This window comes from Scyliorhinus canicula, unplaced genomic scaffold, assembly GCF_902713615.1.
Source record: "Scyliorhinus canicula unplaced genomic scaffold, sScyCan1.1, whole genome shotgun sequence".
Classification (NCBI taxonomy): Eukaryota; Metazoa; Chordata; class Chondrichthyes; order Carcharhiniformes; family Scyliorhinidae; genus Scyliorhinus; species Scyliorhinus canicula.
Genome location: NW_024056013.1, coordinates 1,278,137 through 1,305,348, shown reverse-complemented (window position 1 = coordinate 1,305,348; position 27,212 = coordinate 1,278,137). Strand labels below are relative to the sequence as shown.

The window sequence follows — 27,212 nt, the reverse complement described above, 5'->3', positions numbered from 1 at the left end:
GTTTTGGGTCTCCTCGTGTCTCTCCAGGTTGGACAATCAGTGGAAGCCTTATCTACACACAGAACGTGTGCACTGTGTCTCCTCACTGTAAATGGTGTGATGTTTTTTCAGGCTGTGTAACTGGTTTAAGCTCTTTCCACAGTCAGTTCACTGGAACTCTCTCACTCGGGTGTGTGTGTGTGGGTCTCGGTTCCTTTCCAGTCACACTGATGTTTCCAGTCAGTTCACTGGAACACACTCACTCGGGTGTGTGTTGTGTGGGTCTTGGTGCTTTTCCAGTCACACTCACGTTTAAAATCTTTTGAAGCCGACAGATCGGACAAACATTTCTCCTTCTCGCCGATGATATTCAGATCAGAAGGAATCGAGTGAGTTTGTCACATCGAGACGTGATGTTTAAGATTTCTGCCAATAATTCCTCCTCTTCCAATATCCTTTAAAAACAATTTACAAAAGTCAGCGGTCAGTACAGGATAGAAATTCAGAGCTGACAATTCGAGTTCCTCTCTCGTTCTCCAAAAGCTGTAAATCTCCATTCCACACACTCTCCCTCCATTCTCACTCTGCTGTATCTAATATTCACCCTCCCTATTCTCCTGAAGGTGCTGATTCATATTGATTGACAGATCCAAGCTTAGCTCACTGCTTCCTGACCAGGACACAGAGATTAGAATCGGAGCAAAGATGACTGGAAATCTATAACGTAGCTACAGTCTTGTATTACAAGACAAGAAATAATAATACATTTACTTTATTACAAACTGTAAATAATATATCCAATCAGTACCATGTAACAACACAAGACATATCTCTGTCCATTATTAATTTAATCATCCTTAAATGTCAGCCATCTCCTGGGGAACCCATCCCTTTAATTGTGAACATTAGGAACTTAGTGAACTTTTTTGAAATAAATTTACAGTAATTAAGGTGCAATTTAGCGTGGCGAACCCGTCTGCCCTGTACATCTTTGGGTTGTGGAGCTGAGAGCCATGCAGAAACACGGAGAATGTGCAAACTCCACACGGACAGTGACCCGGGGCCGGGATCGAACTCGGGTCCTTGGCGCCGTGAGGCAGCAGTGCTAAGCACCGTGCTTTTCGTCAGTCAAATAAATGTGTCAACCTGTTAAGGCAATATTGTTCAAACTTTTTTTTCCGGGGACCCATTTTTACAACCGGCCAACCTTCGGGATCCAACCCGGCCGATCTTCGTGAGCTACACCGGCCGATCTTCGCAGCCGAAGCCGGCTGACCTTCGTGACCCACTATTTCCTCTTATCTTGTTTGCTGCTGACAACATGGAGGAATCGCAATCGCGCCCAAAGCACGTGATGTCAATGTTCAGGGGGTGTGACATGCTCTCTGCCCCCCTTCAGGCAGGAAGATTACAGATATTTTTTTTTAAAATCTTCTGCGACTCCGATTGCACAAATTCGCGGGCAACAGCCGGATTTTTTTTTTTTACAAGTTCAGGGGGAGGGGGTTTATTTGATAAAGTTTAACAGAAAAAAATGTTTACATCCTCTACAAATTGGAGGTTCACCACATTTCACCGAAACATTACAATTAAAAACGTAAAAAAATAAAAGACACTTAAAAATCAATCAATTAATTGATAAAGCTTCCAAATACGACCTGCAGGCACTTTGTTTTGGAATGTTTAAAAATTAAGATTAAAAACGTTTACATCTTTGTTGAAGTTACAGCTGTGGTGAAACCATCGTTGGATCTCTCACCATTCTTGGAGTAAGAGACTTCAAAGTTCAGAAAGCAACCAATCACATCATTCCCCCCGAACTTTTTGCAGCCGGCTTTTAACAATACCGGCTGCTGCGGCCTTCAAAAAGGCTGCGACTAGATTTCAGAAAATGCGGCCGCACTGCGCATGCACAAAACTCTTGAGAATGCGCACCGATGAGCAGGCACACATGCGCAGCGCGGCCGCATTTTTAAAATACGTTCGTGGCCATTTTGAAGGCTGCTTGAAGCCGGTATTATTAAAAGCCGGCTGCTTCACACGGATTTGCGCAATCGGGAGCGCCGCGACCCTCCCGACATCTTCCCGTGACCCACACACGGGTCGCACCCTCGACTTTGACAATGCCTGTGTTAAGAAGATGGGAGTGAGGAGTTGGAACCACTTTGTGAAGCCGCGAATCTTCATGGAAATTTTTTTTCCCCCAATTAAGGGGCAATTTAGCGTGGTTTAATTGATTTTATTGTCAGTCTGCAGACAGGAGCTGAAGAACTGAACCCAGGCAGAGGAGAGGGAGGGAGAAAACTGCGAGTGGAGGAAAGAAATGGTGCAGATGGTGAGATGGGTTTGGATTTCAGCCCAGGGAGAGTGTGAGAGACAGGAAAAAATGTTCCAGAGAAACTAGAATTGTCTGTTCAGAATTTCTATTGTGTACTGATGGTGATGACTTTTATTTATTTTTTTTAATTACAAAAAACATAAATTTAGAGTACCCATTTCTTTTTTTATCCCAATTAAAGAGTAATTTTAGCGTGGCCAATGCACCTACCCTGCACATCTTTTTGGACCCACGCAGTCATGGGGAGAATGTGCAAACTCAATACGGACAGTGACCCAGAACCGGGATCAAACCCGGGTCCTCGGCTAACCACTGAGCCACCGTACCTGCCCCTCGTGATGACTTTTATAAACTCCTTTTACAGGATATTACAAGGGGAGGATTTACAGATGGAAACTCAAATCAAACTTCACATAAAGATTTAACAGAGTCACTCCATTCATCAGGACCTGAATATCATTGGCCCGTGAATGTGGAAAGAGAAATGTTTGAGCTTTGACAAGAGTCATCGGACTCGAAACGTTAGCTCTTTTCTCTCCCTACAGATGCTGTCAGACCTGCTGAGGTTTTCCAGCATTTTCTCTTTTGTTTCAGATTCCAGCATCCGCAGTAATTTGCTTTTATTTCAGAAAAATGTTTGTCTGGTCTTTCTGCAGGAAAAGATTTTCATGATCAGTGTGACTGAAAAATACCCGATACACACTCGAGTGAGAGTGTTCCAGTGAACTGCCTGTGGAAAGAGCTTTTACCAGTTAAACAGTCTGAAAAAAACATCACACCATCCAGAGCGGGGAGAGACCGTACACATGCTCTCTGTGGGGACAAGACAGAAACTAATCGTCAAACGTGGAAAGGGACAAGGACACCAGCAGCATGTTGAAACAGTGGAAATGTGGGGACAGTGGGAAGGGATTCAGATCCCCATGTGAGCTGGAGATTCATCACCATAGTCATACCGGTGACAGACCATTCACCTGTTCTGAGTGTGGGAAGGGATTCAATCAGTTATCCGAGTGAGGATTTACCAGGATGTGGGAGCCGAGCTGGTGAGGAAGCGAGTGGCCTTTAATAAGGTTCAGGCTGCTCTGCGATAGAAAGGAGTTGGATTCGGGGCGGTATACCCGGCAAAGCTGCAGCTCATATACGAGTCCAAAGACTTCCATTTTGATAGACCGGAGGAGGCAAACATTGTAAAGCATGGACTGGGGTCCAGTTATCTGTATCGGACAAGATATACGTTTCCAGTGGGTGTTGTGATATCCTCTATATAGTTTTTGATATTGTGATAAAATCTGTAGATATATGGGGGGGAGGGGGGGGGGGGTGTAGGAAGACGGGTGAGCTACCTGATGACTAAAGAGCTGTTTGTGTTTTACTCTGCGAGTGTATGGGTGCGTGTGAGGCAGCCATCTTGGGTGGACTCTTGGCCTGTACATTTTGAAGATTTACTGGATAATTCCTCATGGCTGATTCCGTGATGGGGGACGAGGGTGTGGCGGGAGGGTGACACACCCCTGATTCAGCTGGTCACCTGGAGCGTAAGCAGATTGGTTGGACCAGTGAAGGACCAGTGAAGAGGTGGAGGGTTTTTGCTCACCTAAAGAATCTAACTGCTGGTGTGGTGTCCTTGCAGGAGAGTCACTTGCGGGTTAGAGATCAGACTGGACTGCGGAGCGGGGAGCCAAGTGTTTCACTCGGGCTTTGACTAAGGGTTTGAGATCAGACCGGACTGCGGAGCGGGGAGCCAAGTGTTTCACTTGGGCTTTGACTAAGGGTTTGAGATCAGACCGGACTGCGGAGCGGGGAGCCAAGTGTTTCACTCGGGCTTTGACTAAGGGTTTGAGGTGCTGCAATTCTAATCAATTAACCGGCCCCTCTTTCAGTCACTGGGATCATTGCGGACACTAATGGGAGATACGAGGTGGTCAGTGGGTCTTTGGGTGCTGATGAATGGCTAAGCCCCTAACTGGGACGATGTGTCATTTGTAAATAAATTGTTGAGATCCATTCCAGACCTGGATACACATCAATTGATTCTTGGGGCAAATTGTGTACTGGATCCTAAATGGACTGGTCCAAGCCCATTCAACCACTACAAGAACAAAAATGGAATGAAATCTGGACGGACCACCCGGCATCGACCCAAGCATCGGAAATGACAACAGCAAACCCGGCAAAAGATAAAGAAATCTGTTCCCATCAGTAGAGTATAAAAGGATTATGGGACACAGATTTAAGATTTTGAGCAAGATCTACAAGGGAGATAGGAGGAAGAAATTTTACACAGTGAGTGGTAATGATCTGAACTCAATGCTTACACACAAAGGTCGATAGAATAGAATAGAACAGTACAGCACAGAACAGGCCCTTCGGCCCTCGATGTTGTGCCGAGCAATGATCACCCTACTTAAACCCACGTAACCCGTATACCCGTAACCCAACAATCCCCCCATTAACCTTACACTACGGGCAATTTAGCATGGCCAATCCACCTAACCCGCACATCTTTGGACTGCAGGTCCTGATAACGCGAATGGTGCTGTCAGAATTTGATGTGAATATTGGTTGTGAGTTTCCTGTCTGCGAATCCCTTTCTAAGCCCCTGTGAAAGAAGTTTACAAAGGCATCACTGTCAGTCCAGAAATGAAATTCAGGAAAGATAAACATTTCTCCTGGTTAGTTTGCTGTGTGCAAATCCTCCACTTCTAATCTCCTGTAAAAGAAGCCGCAGAGCTTCAACACCATTATCCCAACAAGACTAATAACCAAAGTCCGCAATCTTGAACTTGACCCTTCCCTGTGCAGCTGGAGCCTCGACTTCCTCACCAACGGACCACAATCTGTCAGGATAGGCAACAGCACCTCCTCCACCATAGTCCTCAACACCCGCAAGGATGTGTGATCAGTCCTCTACTGTACTCCCTATACACCCATGACGGTGTGGCAAGATTTAACTCCAACTCAATCGAAGTTTGCAGATCATACGACTGTGGTGAGCCGCATCTCAAACAACGACAAATCAGACTACAGGAGAGACATAAATCACTTGGTTGCATGATGTACCGAAAACAACCTCTCCCTAACTGTTGGAAAGACCAAGGAACTGATCATCAACTTCAGGAAGCGCAGCACAACACACTCTCCCATCTACATCAAGGCTCCGAAGTGAAGATGGTCGATAGCTTTAAGTTCCTGGAGGTCACCATCACCCACAGTCTGTCCTGGTCCACTCACGTTGTTGCAACAGTCAAGAAAGCCCAACAACGTCTCTACTTCCTGCGGAAGCTAAAGAAATTTGGCACGTCTGCATCGACTCTCACAAATTTCTACAGATGTGTGATAGAGAGCATCCTGTCCGGCTGCATCACAGCCGGGTACTGCAACTGCTCAGTCAAAGATCACAAGAAACTGCAGACTGTGGTGAACTCAGCCCAACACATCACACAAACTTGCCACCCCCACATTGATTCTGTATACACCTCTCGCTGCCTCAGGAAGGCAGACAGCATTATCTGAGACCCCTCCCACCCAGGCATTGCCTTTGTCCAGGCCCTTCCATCAGGCAGAAGGTACAGAAGTCTGAAGACCCGCACATCCAAACATAGGAACAGCTTCTTCCCCACAGCTACAAGATTCCTCAACAACTCCCCCATTCAGACCGACCTGTTTCCTGTAAGTACGCTATTCCTGATGCCCTATGCTGCTCTTGCTTATGTATTTGCTTTGTTTGGCCCCTTGTTCCGCACTGTAACCAATCACTCACTGTTTGTCGATGTACCATTTGTCAATGTTTCCTGTTGATTATTCTTGTGTCTACTATGTACGTACTGCGTACGTTCCTCGGCCGCAGAAAAAATACTTTTCACTGTACTTCGGTACATGTGACAATAAATCAATCAATCAAAAGAGCTTTGGACACATGGGACAGAATGTCTAATGTGACAGTGAAATCCGGAGAGCAGGATTGGCTTCCTTTTCTTTCCATCTCTGCCACCGCTTTGCATCATCAATAAGACATTGGGACTCAAAGACTAATCCAGTTTGATGGACAAGTTGTCTCCATTCTGAACAATGGGGAACAAGCCCCTCCCACTCATTGAAACACAAAGATGAGAAACGCGCATGCGCCCTGATGCACATCCAATAAAGATGGCCATGATGTGGAGATGCCGGCGTTGGACTGGGGTGAGCACAGTAAGAAGTCTTACAACACCAGGTTAAAGTCCAACAGGTTTGTTTCAAACACGAGCTTTCGGAGCACGGCTCACCTGAAGAAGGAGCCGTGCTCCGAAAGCTCGTGTTTGAAACAAACCTGTTGGACTTTAACCTGGTGTTGTAAGACAATAAAGATGGCGGCCGTTAACCAGAGCCGAATATGAGCTGCAGCTCCGCTCGGTACAAACTGGGTCCAGTAAGCTGTTTTCCGAGTATTGCGCCTCACAACAGCTTTACATAACATTTCCGCCCACCCCCGCGATCTCTCGCTCCCTCAATATTGTTAAACGCCTCTTACCAATTTCAGATCTGAAGACGACGCCCTTCTGCTTCGCCATTACCCACACTGCGCATGCTTCAATCACAGCGGGCTCCGCCCTTCATTCACTCCGATTGGTTAGAGAACCAGCCCCACCCCTCCTCTTCCTATTGGTCGGGAGCTGCCGTCAATCACACGGGCATTGTGACGGTTGCAGATGGTGAGAGTGGCCACAGGCTCAGGCTGACTGGCTGATTGTCCAATAATAACAGTGAGAGTCTCAGTGGGACAATCAGACAATAATAGTGGAGATGGGGCCCAGAGGGGAAACAGCAAAGGATTCACTCACTTTGAGAGTAACAAACACGGTTTGTTCCAAGAATAAGTCAGGCTGCAGTTTGTGAGTGGATCCAATGTTGACTCATAGAATCCCTACAGTGCAGGAGGCCATTCAGCCCATTGAGTCTGGACTGACCCTCTGAAAGAGCACCCAATCCCCCACCCTATCTCTGGACCCCTCCCGGGGACTATATAGCCTAGCTAATTTAATAATAAACATCTTTGGACTGTGGGAGGAAACCAGAGCATCTGGAGGAAATCCATGCTGACATGGGAAGAATGAAACCCAAGTTCCTGACACTATGAGGCAACAGTGATAATCACTGTGACACCGTGTGCAGCTCCATTACTCTGTCAATGTTACCATTAGACAATAACCTGCCTGTTTTATTCCAATTCTGGTATGTGTTCCTCTGTCACTGTTATCATTAGACAATAACCTGTCTTATTCCAATTCTGGTGTGTGTTACCGTGTCCCTGTTATTATTAGACAACAACCGATCTGATATTCCAATTTTGGTGTGTGTTACTCTGTCACTGTTATCATTCGACAATAATAGGGGGGGCAAGATGCAAGGTAGCAATGATAATTTGATGTTTCTGTGATATAGTCAGTGTCACTGGGAGATGTGTGATAAAATAGGAATGGAAACATCATGACTGAGACACAAATGACTGACTCCACCTGACAGAGCTGTTCTATCCAAGGGGAGAGCTCCCCTTGGGGAGCTCCAGAGATTTCTGGTATCTGCGATGCATCTGTAGAGGAACTGAAAATATTCAGTTCCTTCTCATGGTGCTCGAGTTACACAGTCACACAGGAATATATCGGACAACTCATAAAAAATGTTTTAATCTTCTCTTTGAGAAACATTGTGATTGAAAACATCAAATGTGAAAACCGCAGGAGTGGAAAATTAAGAATGTCACAATGGACATCGTCCCACAGTTCCACAGACCCTGGTTCAATTCCAGCCGTGGGTGACTGTGTGGAGTCTGCATGGGTTTCCTCCGGGTGCTCTGGTTTCCTCCCACAGTCCAAAGATGTGCAGGTTAGGTGGATTGGCCATGATCAATTTCCTCCTCGTGTCCAAGAATGAAAAATGAAATGAAAATCGCTTATTGTCACGAGTAGGCTTCAATGAAGTTACTGTGAAAAGCCCCTAGTCGCCACATTCCGGCGCCTGTCCGGGGAGGCTGGTACGGGAATGTGTAGGTTAGATGGGGTTATGGGGATAGGATGGAGGATTGGGCCTAGATAGAGTGCAAATTAAATGGGCCGAATGGCATCCTTTGCACTGTAGGGATTCTATGAGTGAACTGTTCAATTCATCCCATTCACCATAACACTGCCAATTTACCCTCTACCAATTTACCCTCTACAAGTGTTTATCCAATTCCCTTTGAAAGTTACTGTTAAATCTGCTTCCAACAGCCTGTCAATGTGAATTCCAGATTCTCCTCATCACCCCCTTGGGTTCTGTTGTCAAATATCTTAAATCTCTGTGTCCTCTGGTTACAAACCCTCCTGCTCTTGGGAAACAGTTTCTCCCCATCGACACTATCAGAAATCCTTCCTCATTTTAAACACCTCTATTAAATCTCCTCTTCACCTTCCCTGATCTCAGAGGGACAATTGATGTTTCTCCTGCTCTGAGTCACAGGGACTCGAAACGTTAACTCTGTTTCTCTCAATACCGATGCTGCCAGAACTGCTGAGTTTTTCCAACATTTACTGTTTTTCTCCCACTTTTTCCTTCTTTAATTGATCAAAAACCCATCATGATTTGAACACCTCTATTAAATAGGGACACACAGAGATTGAGAGAGATATGGAGGAAAGGAGAGAGACAGACGGAGAGATTTTAAAAAACAGAAAGATGAGGTGGCGAGAGATAAAAGCTGAGAAATAGAGGAAACAAGTAACACAGAAAGAATGATATAAAATATAAGGGAGCAGGTTATCAGTTCCCAGCTACAGAGAGCAGAGGGAACTCAGTATCTGATCCACAGACACAGCCGGTTCTGTCCGGGAATGGAGACTCTGAACAGAAATAACCGGCTCATTTGTAAATGTCACCACAATGTGATCTGTGTGACTCTGCCCTGACTCTGTGGGCAGATATAAGTCGCAGTGACAGATGTTCTCACCAGATTGTGGTCCCTGGATTTATTTTCTGCTCAGAAGTGAGATGTGCGGTTTGGAACCGGCAGCAGAGAAACAGGAAGTTGTGTTACCTGAGAATGAAACAGCAGGCGTCAGTTTCATGTTATCACCGTGAACAGTCTTCCTGCCTGTGAGGGTGTTAGGCTAAATCTCAGTTCAATGAGTGAGTCGACACAGTAAGGCTTCAATCAAGTAGATAGTTTTTACTTAGGATTGTAACACGTACAGCCATCTGAGTTATGGCTGGAGAAGGCGCATTCTGCCGAGCCTCAAGTTACACACACTGATAAAGGTTGTTCCGCGCGCAATAGCCTTGGGCGGGTTACATAGCTGCCCACTCACAGTACTGTTGCTAACATAAATGTTATCTAAACCGCCACCCCCATCGCCCTCCTTAGTCAGAGCTAGAAGCAGCTGCACAAATATACCTTACAATCCCTCCTTTGTCCTCTTATGAGGACAACAATTACTTCCCGCGCCCCCTATGTTTTGAAACGCACGCAAAAAGAAAATAAAAAACCCTTTTTGCCAAGCGTTCTATACCGCCTGGTTGGGTCTTGAGGTCTCAGGAAGGTGAGGACCCCCCATTCCTCTTGGCTCGACCCGCCGGAGTCTCAAGTCCTTCCCAGGGGCGGTGTACATTATATACAATTTTTGCCTTGCCCCTTATAACCCGCGCGTTTTTCTTTCGTTCCCTCCCCCCCCAGTTTCACATTTCAGCTTCTAAGTACTCTTCTTGGTCAAAAATATCTTCATGTCCTGGTATTTAGGAGGTAGTTCCTCCCGGTTGGCGAATGCCCTCAGCCCACGGGATTTTTCCGGGTTTTCTGATACACACCAGGTCCCCTTCTTTTATCGGACTCTCCTGTCCTTCTTCTCCGTCACCGGCCGCGTTGTTCACCTGTTGCGAAACTAAAGTGACCATGTTACCGAGCATTTTGATATATTGACTCATTTCAATTTCCCTATCTTCCCATGTTTGCACCCACTCCGGGTTGGTCTTGGGTCCTGGGTCGTTAAAAGGGTGAAAATTCAAAACTTAAGATTTGTAAGTTCCAATTAAAATGCATCTTCAGCTGTGTGGACTGTTCATTACTTTATCAGAATTTAAAAGGCCAGAACTCGCAGGCAAACCAGCATGGGAGTGTCAAGACATCTTCTGGATTACACACAAAAGCTTGTTGAAAGGGTTAACTGTCTTGCAGAGACAAAAAGGGGAGTATAGTGGGTGGATAAATTGGAATGATGCCATTCGCATCTCGAAACTTGTTTTTAAATTTTTCACTCAAATGGCTGGGAGTAAAAGTTGGAGTGCTGCCAAATTCCCGTTATCAAGTTTTTCAGGGAACACAATATGTTATTGAAACTCATGGACATATTTCATTTACCCATCTGTTGTTTATAAGTCATTCTGCAATCTCATAATTAAAACATCTGCATTGTGAGACAGTTTAGTTTCACCCTACTGATGATTTTTTGTGTCAGGGAAGTTTTAACCCTGACCTAATGAAACACCGGCTTGATCATATTTGTCATATGTATTTCAACTATCCTAACCTCCACTGAACACCATAAAACTAATATTTTCTTATTTTTACATACGTGATTTTGCACCCTGATTAAAATTATAGCCTTTGAAAAGAAAAAAAATTGTTAACTGTACTCAAACTATAATCTTTAAAGACAATGCGTAGACAATTTGAAGCTTTCAAATAATCACAGCTCGTAACAAGTCAAGGTCTGAAGTCAAAGTCTGAATACAAAGACTGTGAATAGTTCAGAACAAAGTTTAGATGCCTAAAACTCTCTCTCTCTCTCTCTCTGTGTCTGTCTCTGGAACTCTTGTCGCTCTTTCTCTTTACCTTTATCTAACTACCCCTGCCCTTCTCTGTCTCTCCCTGACTCGCTCTTTTTCGCTCTCTCAACTTTCGCTGTCTCTATCAGTCTCTCTCTCTCTACGTAACTCTCTCTATGTAACTCTGTCTCTCTCTTTCTCTAAAATGGAACAAAATTAAAATACTGAACAAAATTTTTCAATCTCCTTCAAAAACTTTATCTGTGTCATTCCATTTAAGTCAATTTCTACTGATTAATTTTAGAGGCATTAGCTTTTCTTAGAGATGTATATTTCTTTGTGCAGATGACCTGCTTGCTGAAATGGTTAAATTTTTGCACAGAATCAAAAGTGTTGGAGAACTTGGCATGGTGCCATTTCCGTCTGCTATGTGACCTTAGACATTACCCATCCTTTCTTTCAATTTTCAATGTTCGTTGTTTAACTGGTTTTTGGAAAGAGACATTACTGGATGTTTATTTTTCTTTTATTTCAAGTGAGTTGAATTACTGCTGAATTTATCTGGACGGCTTGAAACGATCTGAAGTTATTCTCGACATGTATCCATTCTTAAGTTTCTAACCGTAACCTTGTATTGATTTTCCTCCCCATTTTTTTGTTTTGGGAGGGGGGGTTAGTCATCCTCAGATATTCCTGAACAAAAGTAATTGAGTGTTTTAGCCCCTTTCTGATCTTTTGGACTTCACTTAATTTGATTATTTTTTTTTCTCTCCTTGAGACATTCCGGGACAGTCGTTAGCCGTAATTGTTGGCAGTTTTGTGAGGTCTTTACGCTATCTTTACCCACTTGATTGCTTTGCTTAAAGGAGTTAGAGCTCAATTCCTTTAAACCAGCCTGTCTTCCAAATGGTATGAAGGTTTAATTTATCATTTGTGCTTAGAACTTTATTTGTCTTATCTTTACTTCTGTGTATCTCACCATTTTTCTCTGTTCCACAGAAATCACACCCATCTTTGATCATTGTTTTTTTTTACCAGAGTATTTTGCTCTTCAAAAACCAAAAAAATGTTTTAAACTGACTTTTTTACTCATTTGGCCTTGATACTAGATTTATTGGATGTTACCTCACCGTCTGTCCGCCTTGCCAAGTGATTCTAATTTTAGGCGGTCAAAGGTTTGACTACTCGCCTTGTCCACCGGCTCGAGCGGCGTCCAGCTCAGCAAATCCTTCCAGACTTACACTAAATGTTAGGGGTGAAAATATTCACACAAAGGCCTGAATATCAGTAACAAAGCAGTTTACTATGTCAGAATTCTGGGAGATAAGATTTGGGAACTCCGCAGTCCCTGACAGCACCTTATCTCACTTAAGCTTAAACTCACATGGATTAATATACAGATTCAAGGCGGATAGCCTAATGACTTGGTTATTTTCCCATATGTGCCGTCCTCTTTTTTTTTAAGACGTTGGCTGTTTTAACTATTTCTTTCTCTGTCAATTTTATACCCAATTTTAATGCATTAGTTTTCCCCCAGTGGCCATTTTTCTTCTAAATTTTTATGCTCTTTTCGCACGCTAATGTTACCGGACATTTATATTTCAAGGACATTTATATTTCAAATCTCTTATGAACCGGTGATAATAGATCCAAAACTGTTTTGTTTTCAATGCCCGACCTTCACGTGACAGATCTCTGTTCTTAATAACCAGTCTAAGGCAACAAAACAATTTTCCGATTCTAAGACTCTACTTCCTTCTCACTCTACTTCTGAGATCTGACAGTTTTTTAAGTAAAGACTTTAAGTAAATATTATCACTAATATTTGGTCGAAGGTAATAGACTCTATTTCCTTCTCACTCTACTTCTGATATCTGACAGTTTTTTAAGTAAAGACTTTAAGTAAATATTATCACTAATATTTGGTCGAAGGTAATAACATGTCCTCTACTTCCTTCTCACTCTACTTCTGATATCTGACAGTTTTTTAAGTAAAGACTTTGAGTAAATATTATCACTAATATTTGGTCGAAGGTAATAGACTCTATTTCCTTCTCACTCTACTTCTGATATCTGACAGTTTTTTAAGTAAAGACTTTAAGTAAATATTATCACTAATATTTGGTCGAAGGTAGTAGACTTCCTGGGTCATTAATCTTACACCTTAAGGACTTTTAAGTTTAACTTAACACTTACGTGTCACAATCCCAAGGCGTTTGACGTCCGGCTATGGTCGTCTTCTAATTTTGTCTCCTTTTTCAATCACTGAGACAATTATTACACAATTTAAAATTTCAATTTTGGAGTTTTGATTTAACAGGTTTGACTCCGTACCTTCTTTTTAGCCGGCTTTTAATTGTCTCTGCGATCTTAAACGGAGTTGTGTTCGACTCCCCCCCCCAACGTCGGGGTCACCAATTTGTTAGGCTAAATCTCAGTTCAATGAGTGAGTCGACACAGTAAGGCTTCAATCAAGTAGATAGTTTTTACTTAGGATTGTAACACGTACAGCCATCTGAGTTATGGCTGGAGAAGGCGCATTCTGCCGAGCCTCAAGTTACACACACTGATAAAGGTTGTTCCGCGCGCAATAGCCTTGGGCGGGTTACATAGCTGCCCACTCACAGTACTGTTGCTAACATAAATGTTATCTAAACCGCCACCCCCATCGCCCTCCTTAGTCAGAGCTAGAAGCAGCTGCACAAATATACCTTACAGAGGGTGAACTCACTCTGACAACATCAAGAACACCCATACAGATTGCTGCCGGCCTCAGCATTACATTCGCCTCACTTCCCATTTTAAACATTAAAATATGAGGTTATTTGGGTTTTCAAGACATTCGTTGAATTGGAAGATGGACTGAGGGTTGTCACTGGGAGAATTGAGGGGACATTATAGAAAAATTGAATTTTCCTTAAAGACGGTTATTAGAAAATAGGAGACTTAAAGTTAGTCAGCTTTTTCTAAGGGTGGAAGTGTCAATTATAAGGGGGCACACTTTCAACGTGAGAGGGGAAAAGTTTAAGGGAGATGTGTGGGGTAAGTGTTTCATGCAGAAGGGGGGGGGGGGGGGGGGTGCCTGGAACGCACTGCCAGAGGATGTGGTGGAAGCAGGCACATTAGCAACAGTTAAAAGGCATCTGGATGGGGACATGAATATGGAGGAAACAGAGGGATACGCACCGAGTCAGCACAGAAGTTTTTTTTTTGTAGTTAGAGCATCGTGATCGGCACAGTCTTGGAGAGTCGAAGGGCCTGTTCCTGTGCTGAACTTTTCTTTGCACTTTATTCAGGTCCCCTCCCTGCCTCTCTAGTCCAAAGAAAACAACCCGATCTTATCCAGCCTCTCTTCACAGTTAAAATGCTCCATTCCAAGTAGCATCCTGGTGAATCTTCTTCACCCTCTCTCGTGCAATAACCTCCTTCCTATAGTGCGGTGAACAGAACTGAATACAGTACTCCAGCTGCAGGTGAACCAAAATCCTCTGCAGCTCCAACATTACCTCCCTGCTCTTATAGTCTATTCCATGACTGATAAAGGCAGGTGTCCCGTATGCCTTAACTACCCTATTCACTTGTCCTGCCGCCTTCAGGGGTCTATGGGCAAACACCCAAGATCCTATAAGATGTCTACCCTAAGATAGAGATAGATAGAGAAATACAGCACAGAACAGGCCCTTCGGCCCACGATGTTGTGCCGAACTATTGTCCTAGGTTAATAATAGAATTTTGGACACTAAGGGCAATTTATCATGGCCAATCCACCTAACCTGCACATCTGTGGATTGTGGGAGGAAACCGGAGTACCCGGAGGAAACCCACGCACACACGGGGAGGACGTGCAGACTCCACACAGACAGTGATAGAGAAATACAGCACAGAACAGGCCCTTCGGTCCACAATGTTGCGCCAAACATTTGTCCTAGATTAATCATAGAATTTTGGACAATGTTTCATGGCCAATCCACCCAACCTGCACATCTTTGGACTGTGGGAGGAAACCGGAGTACCCGGAGGAAACCCACGCAGTCACGGCGAGGATGTGCAGACTCCACACAGACAGTAACCCAAGTCGAAATCGAATTTGGGACCCTGGAGCTGTGAAACAATTGTGCTATTCACAATGCTACCGCGCTGCCCTTAAGAAGTTAACCTACACTCCATTATTCTACCCTAATCCATGTACCTATCCAATAGCCGCTTGAAGGTCCCTAACGTTTCCGATTCAACTACTTCCACAGGCAGTGCATTCCATGCCCCCACTACTCTCTGGGTAAAGAACCTACCTCTGACATCCCCTCTATATCTTCCACCATTTATCTTAAATTTATGTCCCCTTGTAATGGTGTGTTTCACCCGGGGAAAAAGTCTCTGACTGTCTACTCTATCTATTCCCCTAATCATCTTATAACCTCTATCAAGTCGTCCCTCATCCTTCTCCGTTCTAATGAGAAAAGGCCTAACACCCTCAACCTTTCCTCGTATGACCTACTCTCCATTCCAGGCAACATCCTGGTAAATCTCCTTTGCACCTTTTCCAAAGCTTCCACATCCTTCCTAAAATGAGGCGACAAGAACTGCATACAGTACTCCAAATGTGGCCTGACCAAGGTTTTGTACAGCTGCATCATCACCTCACGGCTCTTAAATTCAATCCCTCTGCTAATGAACGCTAGCACACCATAGGCCTTCTTCACAGCTCTATCCACTTGAGTGGCAACTTTCAAAGATCTATGAACATAGACCCCAAGATCTCTCTGCTCCTCCACATTGCCAAGAACCCTACCGTTAACCCTGTATTCCGCATTCATATTTGTCCTTCCAAAATGGACAACCTCACACTTGTCAGGGTTAAACTCCATCTGCCACTTCTCAGCCCAGCTCTGCATTCTATCTATGTCTCTTTGAAGCCGACAACAGCCCTCCTCACTGTCCACAACTCCACCAATCTTCGTATCATCTGCAAATTTACTGACCCACCCTTCAACTCCCTCATCCAAGTCGTTAATGAAAATCACAAACAGCAGAGGACTGATCCCTGCGGTACGCCACTGATAACTGGGCTCCAGGCTGAATATTTGCCATCCACCACAACTCTCTGTCTTCTATCGGTTAGCCAGTTTGTTATCCAACTGGCCAAATTTCCCACTATCGCACGCCTCCTTACTTTCTGCACAAGCCTACAATGGGGAACCTTATCAAATGCCTTACTAAAATCCATGTACACTACATCCACTGCTTTACCTTCATCCACATGCTTGGTCACCTCCTCAAAGAAGTCAATAAGACTTGTAAGGCAAGACCTACCCCTCACAAATCCGTGCTGACTAGATGTCTACCAAATTATGAGGGGCATGGACAGAGTGGATCGTCAGAAGCTTTTGCCCAGGGTGGAAGAGAAGGCTGAAGGGTGACCTGATGGAAGTCTTTAAAATGGTGAAGATGTTCAATTGTCCAATAGGGATTTCAGTAGAAACCTCTTTACCGAGCGAGTGGTGAGATGTGGAGCTCACTACCACAGCGAGTGGTTGAGGTGAACAGCATGAATCCATTGAAAGGAAAGCTAGATACATACATGAGGGAGAAAGGAATAGAAGGAGATGCTGATGGGGGGAGATGAAGAGGGGTGGGTGGAGGCTCATGTGGAGCATAAATACTGACACAGACCAATTGATCTGACTGGCCTGGCCCTGTGCTGTAGACTCAATGGAACAGAGACAAATGTATTTATTTTAGATCTACCAGTAGTAGTAGATGCAGAATCCATCAAATAAATTAAAGCCAAAGGGCTGCACGGTGGCCCAGTGGTTAGCACTGCTGCCTCGCGACGCCGAGGACCCGGGTTCGATCCTGGTCACTGTCCGTGTGGAGTTTGCACATTCTCCCCATGTCTGCGTGTGTTTCACCCCCACAACCCAAAGATGTGCTGGGTAGGTGGATTGGCCACGCTAAATTGCCCCTTAATTAGAAAAAAAAAAGAATTGGGGTACACTAAATTGTAATTTCTTTTAAAATTCAGGCCAGACTGAAGCGCCATGGTGTTGTGATCTCACTTAAAGATGTGGAGCAGTTGCAGCATCTGGGTTACAATGAACATTCATCTTCTGGAAGCCCTTGTGTGGCCGGTGACAATGTGCGGCTGTGAAAGCTGCAGCATCAAGAAGCCGGACGAGGCTCCAATAAAAGTGTTTGAATTGAAAGGACTCAGACGGGTATTCTGTCTGTCATGGACGGCAAAGTGGATGAATGAGTGGGAGCTGGAGAAAGCTGGTGTTCAGAGGAACCTGTTTGAGGCAGTGATATCGAGGAAGCTCACGCATTTTGGACATGTGTTGTGAACAGGAAGGGACTGTTTGGACAAAGGTAATGCCAGGCACCTGGAAACTGTGTACAAGGAAGGCCCAAGATGTTCTGGGTGGATAATATCAGAATGTGGACTGGCCTCTCGATGGGACAGGCAGTGAGAGCAGCGGAGAAATCAGTGAGAAAGATTGTCTAGACAGCGGCCAACACTCGGAATGAGGACGGATGAAAGACAAGACAGGACATCTGCAGTGGTGGAAAAAAGACTATTTACTAAACAGGATAAAATTAATGTACCATATCTGCCTTTGCAGATCATTGCAGTGGAAATGTGCCCTCGCTCTAAGAGAATCAGTCCCCTGGAATGAAACTTGGTAGACTGGCCAGTCCAGAGGGAAACACTCCGACCTCCCACATCACCAACTGTCAGAGTGAACATGGTTCAGTCCTGGATGTGATTCACAGCAGCAAAAACAGCAGAATCCAACCCCTGTAACTTGTGAACCTGCTGGTGTCTCAGCAGGTGGGATGACTGAGTGAATCCCTTCCCACAGTTAGAACAGGTAAATGATCTCTCCCCGTTGTGAACTCACTGGTGTGTGAGTAGGCTGGATGAATCTCAGAATCCTTTACCATACACAGGTCACAGTAAATGGTCTCTCCCCAGAGTGAACTCCCCTGTGAGTCAGCAGGTTGGATGAAGCTCTGATTCCTTTCCCAGACATGGAGCAGGTGAATGGAATGTCCCCGGTGTGAACTCGCTGGTGTGACAGCTGGTTGGATGAATCTCAGAATCCTTTCCCAGACATGGAGCAGTAAATGGCTTCTCCCCGATGTGAACCTGCTGGTGTGTTCGCAGGTCTGATGCATCTCCGAATGCTTTCCTACACACTGAACAGGTAAACGGCTTGTCCCCAGTGTGAACTCGCTGGTGAGTCAACAGGCTGTATGAATCTCTGAATCCTTTCCCACACATGGAGCAGGTGAATGGCTTCTCTCCAGTGTGAACTCGCTGGTGTCTCAACAAGTCAGATGAAGTAGTAAATCCCTCCCTACACACGGAGCAGATAAACGGCTTCTCCCCGGTGTGAACTAGCTGGTGCCTCAGCAGGCAGAATGAATCTCGGAATCCTTTCCCACAATTGGAGCAGGTGAATGGTCTCTCCCCAGAGTGAACTCGCTGGTGTCTCAACAAGTCAGATGAATTAGTAAATCTCTTCCCACACACTGAGCAGGTAAACGGCTTCTCTCCGGTGTGAACGCGCTGGTGTGCCAGCAGGCAGGATGAATCTCTGAATCCTTTCCCACACTTGGAGCAGGTGAATGGTCTCTCCCCGGTGTGAACTTGCTGGTGTGTCCGCAGGTTGGACAAAGATCTAAATCTCTTCCCACACACTGAGCAGGTGAACGGTCTCTCGCCGGTGTGACTGCGTCGATGTGTTTCCAGCGCAGATGGGAAAGTGAATTCCTTCCCACAATCCTCACATTTCCACGGTTTCCCCATGGTGCGGGTGTCCGTGTCTCGATGCTTTTCCAGTCACACTGATGATAAAATGGCCGATGGTTTTCGCGTCCTAACAAATCGAGTGACTCTGTCAGATCTCGATGTGAAGTTTGGTTTGAGATTTCTTGCTGCAAATCCTCCCCTTTGAATATCCTGTTAAAGGAGTTTACAAATGTCATCACGGTCAGTACAGCTCAGAAATTCAGAACAGACAATTCTAGTTGCTGTGGAACATGCTTTCCTCTCTCGTTCCCCAAAAACTGTAAATTTCCTTTTTAAAAAAAATTATTATTGGAATTTTGCATTTAATATCAAAACATTGCAGAATATAAAAACAATAATAGTAACCAAACCGATAACAATGACAGTACAGGTATCACATGCTGCCGCCGTGTCTGTGACAGTCATCCCCGTGTTATCAATCCCTCCCTCTGTTACATTGTATTAAACAGTTTAAAAAAAAAGATGTTCTTATTGGGACTTTTAATGTTTGATCATAAGAATTATACACAACTTGACATCAGTATTTACCGTTATTGCCAGGGTTGTTTGCATTATTTACCATTACTTTCATTTAGCTGGTGGTGGGGGACACGGGTGGAGGGGGGGTCCTATTTTCCCCCCCCCTTGAGTTTTGGTCGGCGGTTTGGATGGTCCATCTCCCCGGTGCACACACTCTACCTCCCTCCCTCCATTCTCACTCTGCTCCCTCCCTCCATTCTCACTGTACCTCCCTCCCTCCATTCTCACTCTACCTCCCTCCGTCCATTCTCACTCTACCTCCCTCCCTCCATTCTCACTCTGCTCCCCCCTTCCATTCTCACTCTACCTCCCTCCCTCCATTCTCACTCTGCTCCCCCCCTCCATTCTCACTCTGCTCCCTCCCTCCCTCCGCTCCCTCCCTCCCTCCATTCTCACTCTGCTCCCCCCTCCATTCTCACTCTGCTCCCTCCCTCCATTCTCACTCTGCTCCCCCCCACCATTCTCACTCTGCTCCCCCCCACCATTCTCACTCTGCTCCCTCCCTCCATTCTCACTCTGCTCCCTCCCTCCATTCTCACTCTGCTCCCTCCCTCCATTCTCACTCTGCCTCCCTCCATTCTCACTCTGCTCCCTCCCTCCATTCTCACTCTGCTACCTCCCTCCATTCTCACTCTGCCTCCCTCCCTCCATTCTCACTCTGCCTCCCTCCCTCCATTCTCACTCTGCCTCCCTCCCTCCATTCTCACTCTGCCTCCCTCCCTCCATTCTCACTCTGCCTCCCTCCCTCCATTCTCACTCTGCCTCCCTCCCTCCATTCTCACTCTGCTCCCTCCCTCCATTCTCACTCTGCTCCCTCCATTCTCACTCTACCTCCCTCCATTCTCACTCTACTTCCCTCCATTCTCACTCTACCTCCCTCCCTCCATTCTCACTCTACCTCCCTCCCTCCATTCTCACTCTGCTCGATCTAATATACACCCTCCCTATCCTTCTGAAGGTGCTAATTCACACTGATCGACAGATTAATACTCACTGTTTCCTGTTCTCAACCATGAGATCATTACATCCTGCTTTTCTATTTGATAAGATCATGGCTGATCGGATTGTGACCTGAACTTCATTTTCTTCCTGTCACCATAATCCTCGACTCCCTTTTTGATCAAAACTCTAACTGGGCCTTGTATATTTTAACGATGCAGCCTCCACTGCTCTCTGGGGAAGAGAATTGCAAAGACTAACCCCCCTCTGAGGGAAGACATTGCTCCTCATCTCCATCAGAAATGGGGACCCTTTATTTTGACAATTTGCCCACTCGCTCCTGTATCCCCCATGAGGGGAAACATCCTCTATTCATCTCCCCTATCATGTTACCTCAGAATCTTATATGTTTCAATACGATCACCTCTAAACTCAAACGAGTCCAGGCCCAACCTTTCCTCACAACACAACACCTTCATCCCAGGAATCAGCCCGATGATCCTTCTCTGAACTGCTCCCAATGCAAGAATCACCCTCCTTAGTTAACGAGATTGAAAGTGTGCACCATACTCCAGGTACTGTGATCTGATGATAGCCATTACAGAGACACGGCTGCAAGATGACAAAGGCTGCGACCTGAATATTCAAGATTCCATCACTTTTCAGAAGGACAGGAAACTGGGAATATGCAGAGGGATAGTTCTGTTAATTACGGATGACATTAGTACAATAGAGAGAGATGACTTTAGTTATGGAAATCAAGATGTACAATCACATTGGGTAACGATAAGAAATGATAAAGATAGGAAGTCACTTGTGGGTGTAGTTTCTCGGCCACCCTAACAGTAACTCCTGTCATGGGAATGTCCCTTTGAGAACTGTTTGTCTTCTCAAATGTCTGCAGCGATGTCATTGTGTGGCGGGAGCTGGGCTGTGGGCCTAATTTTTAATTTTGCTTTGAGCTGGAAGCTGGTTGTGGCTCTGAGTTTTACTTTCGGTTTAGACAGTTGGAAGCTGCATTCAGACAAAAGAAGGTTTATCTGGTCTCTCTGCATATTTAAAAGGTGTCTCCAGATCACTTGATAACTTCAAACTAATAACTGTGTTGGGAAGGAATTCAAACCTACTGTTTTGTGGTAAAAGGGATTGTCTGAATTATGGATGTTGTTACTGGAGTGTGTTGCACGTTTTACTTGAGTGTAATTCGCGTTTATTGGAGTGTATTAACACGCCTCCGTTTAAAGGCCGTGTGCTTAACACTGCTAGGCTCTATGTGTGTATTTTCAGCTCGGGAGTCGCCAGGTGTCGTATAACACCTCACAAATATTCCAAGGTCAGGTTCAAAGTAATAAAACGATACACCGATTAGTAAGTTCCAAACGATTAGTATTTATTATTACAAATATAATAAATACGCATGCACACGCTAAGGGACTAAGCTACAACTAAACTAAGCGATCAGAATACTTAACTAAACAGGAACAGGCAAGGTCAGGGAGCGAGGCCCTCGTTTCGATCTTGGTCTGTAACCTTCAGAGAGTGTGCTGGTCGCTGGGGGTCTAGTGGGCCTGGTTCGCGTAGCGAGCGTCGTATTGTCACTTACGGTTCGGCGGCTGGTGCTCAACGGCTGGAGTCAGGATACAAGTCGAAGTTCTGGGTCGAAGTCAAAGCCGGAGCACGAAAAAAACAGACAGGACCATGTGTGGGGGTCTATCTTTATAGGGCCCCAATGTCTGTGCCTTTTTTGGGGCAGGCTTTCACCTTCAGGTATCGATTGGATCAGATCCCAATCGATATCTTTTGAATTCCCCCAATGTGAGGGTCTCTCCTCGATGGAGGGGGCGGTCTCTATGGTGGATACTTCTGGTGCCGCTCTGTCTGGACATCCACTTAAAGTATCTATTCAAAACCCAAATGTTGCCATTGTGTGTGCCCAGATCTGGATTGCCTCATTAATATGCAAAGCGTTTTGCTATTAACACCTTTGGTTTGAGATCTTCCACCTGGCCAGAAACTAGTTTTGCTGCTTGCAAAATGCTAATCAGTCTTTGCAGACTGCTTGTCTTGGCTAAACTGCTTTTTCCCTGCAGTCTTAGCAGTTCTCCATCTTGTTAGCCCAGTGTCCATCTTAGGTGGCTACAAGTGAAACAGTATAGGGAAGTTATTAAGGGTTAAATATAGAGTACTGTAGCTGTGTGGGGCATTTAGGTTTGTAGTTGATAAAAATGCTGACGATGTGTGTTTATAGAAATGTTAACTGAATTTGTAGAATAAACTTTGTTTTTGATTTAAAGTGCTGAAGTTGTATAACACCTGAAAAGTCAGCCCTTGTGCTCCTCATAACCAAAATCTATAAACAGATGTCGGTCAGGTGAACTCCACAATATATTTTGGTGTTCTCTGAACCCTGGCCCAGAACACTACACTGTAGGACGAGTGTACAGAGAGGAATAATGGCTCTGAGAAAAGTACAGCAATAATCATGGGTGATTTTAATCGACATGTAGATTGGGCAAATCAGATTGGCAAAGGTAGCCAGGCAGATGAGCTCGCAGAGTGTTTTGGGGACAGTTTCTTAGAGCAGCACCTGCTAGAGCTGACCAGAGAGCAAACTATTCTAGATTACTCAATCACTGAATTGTTAGGGTGCAGAAGGCCCATCGTGTCTGCACCAACTCTCCAAACGAGGATGATGACTTAGTGCCGTTCCCCGTACCTCCCTTGACAACTTCACATCTGAAATTATTGCTCAATACTGGGTTACAAAGTACTTGGGGTTAAACCCAGCAGCTTCTCCTGCACCTCCACTCCAGCCAAACTGATACAACACAACAAACCAAAGGGAATTGGACAAGACTTTGGAAAGAAAAAACGCTGCAAGGACGTGAAGAAAGGGCAGGGGAATGGGATGAGGCAGCATGGGTATGATGGGCTGAATGGCCTCCATCTGTATTGTAATCATTCAATGATTCTGTGAAAAAGGATTATAACTGGAGGCCAGAGACTAACCTTCACAACCAACACCCTCCGCAATACAAATCAGTTCTTAATTGGTCTGTCTCTGCTTCTAGACTCGCTTCTGTGAGAAACGTCTGCAACAAAATAATAGCAAAATACTGGTTGCTGAAAATCGGAAATAAAAATATTCTGAAATGAAAATACTCAACATGTCAGTGAGTAACTGTGGAAAGAGAAATAAAGGTAACATCTCAGGGTGACAGAATCAATAAACATATGAACAAGGAACAGGAGTCACCATTCAGCCCCTCAATCCTGCTCCACCATTTAATAAGATCATGGCTGGTCTGATAGTAATCTCAAATCTTCAATTACACGGAATAAATATGGTGCAGAATTTGATGGTTAATATCAGCTGATGAGAAGAAGATAAATGATCTCCAGTGCAGGAAAAACAATTCCTGACCATGGGAAGATAAAGATGGTAAATCAGCAGCACATAGCCAAGGGATGGGCAGCAGTGAAAACTTCAATCAGAAACATTGGAATAAATAACAGTAATATACCAAACATGGTTAAAATAAATCCACTATTAGAGGCAGAAGTTAAACAATGGCAGAGAGGTGATGATGGATGGCAGAGCTGAAACAGAGCAATGGGTGAACATGGATTCAGATCCACAGTAAAGGAGCCAAGCTTGCCCCAGAGCCCTGGAACCAGAGCACAGATAATAAAACACAGCACTAAAAACTCTAAATTATAGATGAATCCTCAATAATACTCACCTCTGGAACAATTTCACTGTTTTCAATTTTCAAACCTTCTGCTGGAGCTGCAGCTGGGAAGAATTCAGAAGCACTGGAATCAGAGGAAAATCAGTCTTCAAACTTTCTCACTCCCTGCAAAAGAAGATTACAAGAGTCATGTGTCAATTGTGGTTAGAAATGAAGAGATAAAAATGTTTTACTTAAATTTGAAATTGCTGGGTGTAAATCCTCCCCTTCAAACTCCCTGTGAAAGGAGTTTCCAAAGTCCAGGATATTAATTCATAACATCCTCTCCTCCTGTTTCCAGGTGCAGGTTCACAGAAGATGGGATACACTGACATTGGAAACAGTTCAGACAAGGTTCATTCAGCTGATTCCTGGTATGAAAGGTTTTATGGGGAAAGTTGGGCAGGGTCTCTATATACTGATTGGAGTTAGATAAATGAAAGGTGGTTTTGAAGATTGAGGGTGCTTGACAGGGTAACTGCTTAAATCATTTTTCTCGACAGGGAATCTCAAACTGCAGGGAGAGTTTAAAAATAAGGGTCTCAAACAGAGATGTGGAGAAATTGTGACTCTCAGAGAGCCGGCGGAATTCTCTCCCTCATTGAGTGGAGGCTGGGCCATTGAGTGTATTCAATATTGTGATATACAATTTCTACCTACAACTGAATCAAAGGTTAGGGAGCCAGTTTGTCGAGTGGCCTCTTCCTGCGCCTAATGAGAACTATAGAATCCCTACAGTGGAGAACAAGGCCATTCAGCCCATTGAGTCTGCACCAACCCTCTGAAAGAGCACCCTACCTGGGCCCACTCCCCCCAATCTCGGTAATCCCACCTAATTTTTGAACAAATTAAGGGGTAATTCTAGCATGGCCAAGGCACCTAACCTGCACATCTTACGACTGTGGGAGGAAGCTGGAGCACCCAGAGGAAACACACGCAGACACACGGAGAATGTGCAAACTCCACTCAGACTGTCGCCCAAGGTCAGAATCGAACCTGGGTCCCTGGCGCTGTGAGGCCACAGTGCTAGGGCAGCACGGAGATACAGTAGTTAGCACTGCTGCCTCACAGTGCCAGCGACTCAGGTTCAATTCCAGTCACTGTCTTTGTGGAGTTTGCAGGTTCTCCTGGTGTCTGCATGGTTTTCCCCAGTTTTCTCCCACAGTCCAAAGAAGTGCTGGTTAGCCATGATGAACTGCTCCTTAGTGTCCAGGGATGTGCAGGTTCGATTATGGAGTTGCAGAGATAGGGCGTGACTGATGGGTGAGTGCACGTGTAGAGTTTTCTTTCAAAGGGTCTGTGCAGACTCAATGGGCCGCATAGACTCCATATGCACTGTACGAATTCTACAATCTTATTCTTCTGTTATTCGGATGGCCGCACATGCGCTCTGCGATATCGAGGTGTCGGTCACCCCTTCCGTCAATGCAAGAATCAAAACATTTTCTCTCCTTGTCACCTGAACCCTGACGGTGCGCCTACTTTCCGTTACGTCACCAAGATGGCCGCGCATGCGCTCTGCTCACCTCTGAACTAAGATGGCAGCCTCGCAACTGGGCCTGATCCCAGGGAAAAGCTCCACAGCTGCGAACGCGGGACCTGCAGGGTCTTATGCCGGTCCTAGGGCCTACACCGGCTGTTTACAAAGTTTCTGCACCCTCCCCATCCCGACTCCAGGCTTCATTCCTCTTTCCACCCCACCAACTCTCACCCATGGAACAAGCCGTTACCACTCTCGCAAGTCTCCAAGCAAAGTGACACCGCGCATGCTCCCGATAAAGCCCAGAACCGCGCCTGCGCATTGGGCCCCTGTGCAGTGAATAGGGCACATTCACAGCCCCGGTGAATCCTGGGTAATGAATGCATCATTGAAACGTCAAATCGATAATACAAAATAACTTTGCTCAGCTCAGCTTCTGAAATAATCATATTCCTTTCTCCTATCACGGTGCGTGCTGGCGAACTGATTGATTGTTTGGCTGTTGCCTGTGAGTGATCAGCTCCATTCAGTGTTTTCTAAAGTTCACATTTATATGAAGCTGCTCTTCCAACATGTTCCATAGTTTAACAGGCTTGTTCTGATACTCCTCAGACAGGCCCCAAGTGTTGACTTGATACAACCCTTTGACTTCATTAGCCATCTTCATTTTCACTGCATGGTTCATCCGGTTAAGTGACGGATAAATCAGAAGTGTAATTCCATCCTTTGTTTGAAAAGCCTAAATGTAGATTAGATATCTGTCGTTTTCCAATTCTTGTTGGGGGATTTGGTGGTCACCTTTCTGATGTTCCCGGTGTTTTACGGACATCCTTGATGTGAAAGGGATATGTAACCTTTCTGCTCTGTGGGGAGAGTCACATTGCAGCTGCTGGGTTTGTTTTTCCTTTTCTTCTTTTGACAGCAGTTCCTCACTTGTTTTTTCTTTTCCACGGGAATGGCCCCAAGGATGTTTTGATGGTCTTACAGCTTTTAATGCCAGATTCAAAACCGACTGCACAGCGCAACCCTGAACTCACTTGTGGCTTTCCATTCACCCTCAGTCCAATAAGCCCGCACATCAGATATTCACTGTTCTGCAATGCACTGTTTGTGGAGGGACTCTTCCTTCTGTGGTTTCCATACACATACAGCCTCCGTATTGCATCAAATCTTTTTCATGGCGGCTCCTGTGGTTCTCAAACCCACTGCTGCCACCATGTTGTGTTGATGTGTCTTTGCACCAATTAACAAATGTCACACAGGATTGCTGAACTAGTCATTGCTTTGGTTTAATTGAAGATACATTTTTAAAAATAAATTTAGAGTACCCAATTATTTTTTCCAATTAAGGGGCAATTTAGTGTGGCCAATCCATCTATCCTGCACATCTTTTGGGTTGTGGGGGCGAAACCCACGTAGACACGGGAAGATAATTGAAGATACATGACAAGATGGCTCAGTAGATAGATCTACACTCGGGATTCAGCAACCATTATTTACAGACAGTACATAGATACATAGGTACATAGAAGACAGGAGCAGGATGAGGCCTTTTGGCCCATTGAGCTTGGTCCGCCATTCATCACGATTATGTCTGATCATACAACTCAATAACCTAATCCTGGTTTCTCCCCATAG

At 45.0% G+C, this 27,212-nt stretch overlaps 1 protein-coding gene and 1 long non-coding RNA gene across 5 annotated transcripts; both read right to left on the bottom strand.

Moving 5' to 3' along the window:
• Positions 1-9,995: 9,995 nt before the first annotated feature.
• On the bottom strand, positions 9,996-14,127 carry LOC119961557. The gene is made up of 2 exons (XR_005459677.1): positions 13,289-14,127; positions 9,996-10,209 (listed from the first exon to the last, which is right to left on the bottom strand). It is a non-coding gene; the product is annotated as an uncharacterized LOC119961557 (long non-coding RNA).
• A 3,523-nt stretch (positions 14,128-17,650) lies between these two features.
• LOC119961552 (gastrula zinc finger protein XlCGF71.1-like) lies at positions 17,651-25,848 on the bottom strand. 4 transcript variants are annotated; one of them, XM_038788874.1, is made up of 4 exons: positions 25,621-25,848; positions 24,107-24,220; positions 23,373-23,455; positions 17,651-19,055 (listed from the first exon to the last, which is right to left on the bottom strand). In XM_038788874.1, exon 4 carries the CDS (start codon positions 18,900-18,902, stop codon positions 18,084-18,086), a length of 819 nt encoding a protein of 272 aa, XP_038644802.1. In that variant the 5' UTR covers positions 18,903-19,055; positions 23,373-23,455; positions 24,107-24,220; positions 25,621-25,848; the 3' UTR covers positions 17,651-18,083. The 4 variants fall into 4 exon arrangements, with proteins under 4 accessions (XP_038644802.1, XP_038644804.1, XP_038644803.1 ...); XM_038788876.1 differs by having other exon boundaries at positions 25,806-25,833; XM_038788875.1 differs by lacking the exon at positions 23,373-23,455.
• Positions 25,849-27,212: the final 1,364 nt, after the last annotated feature.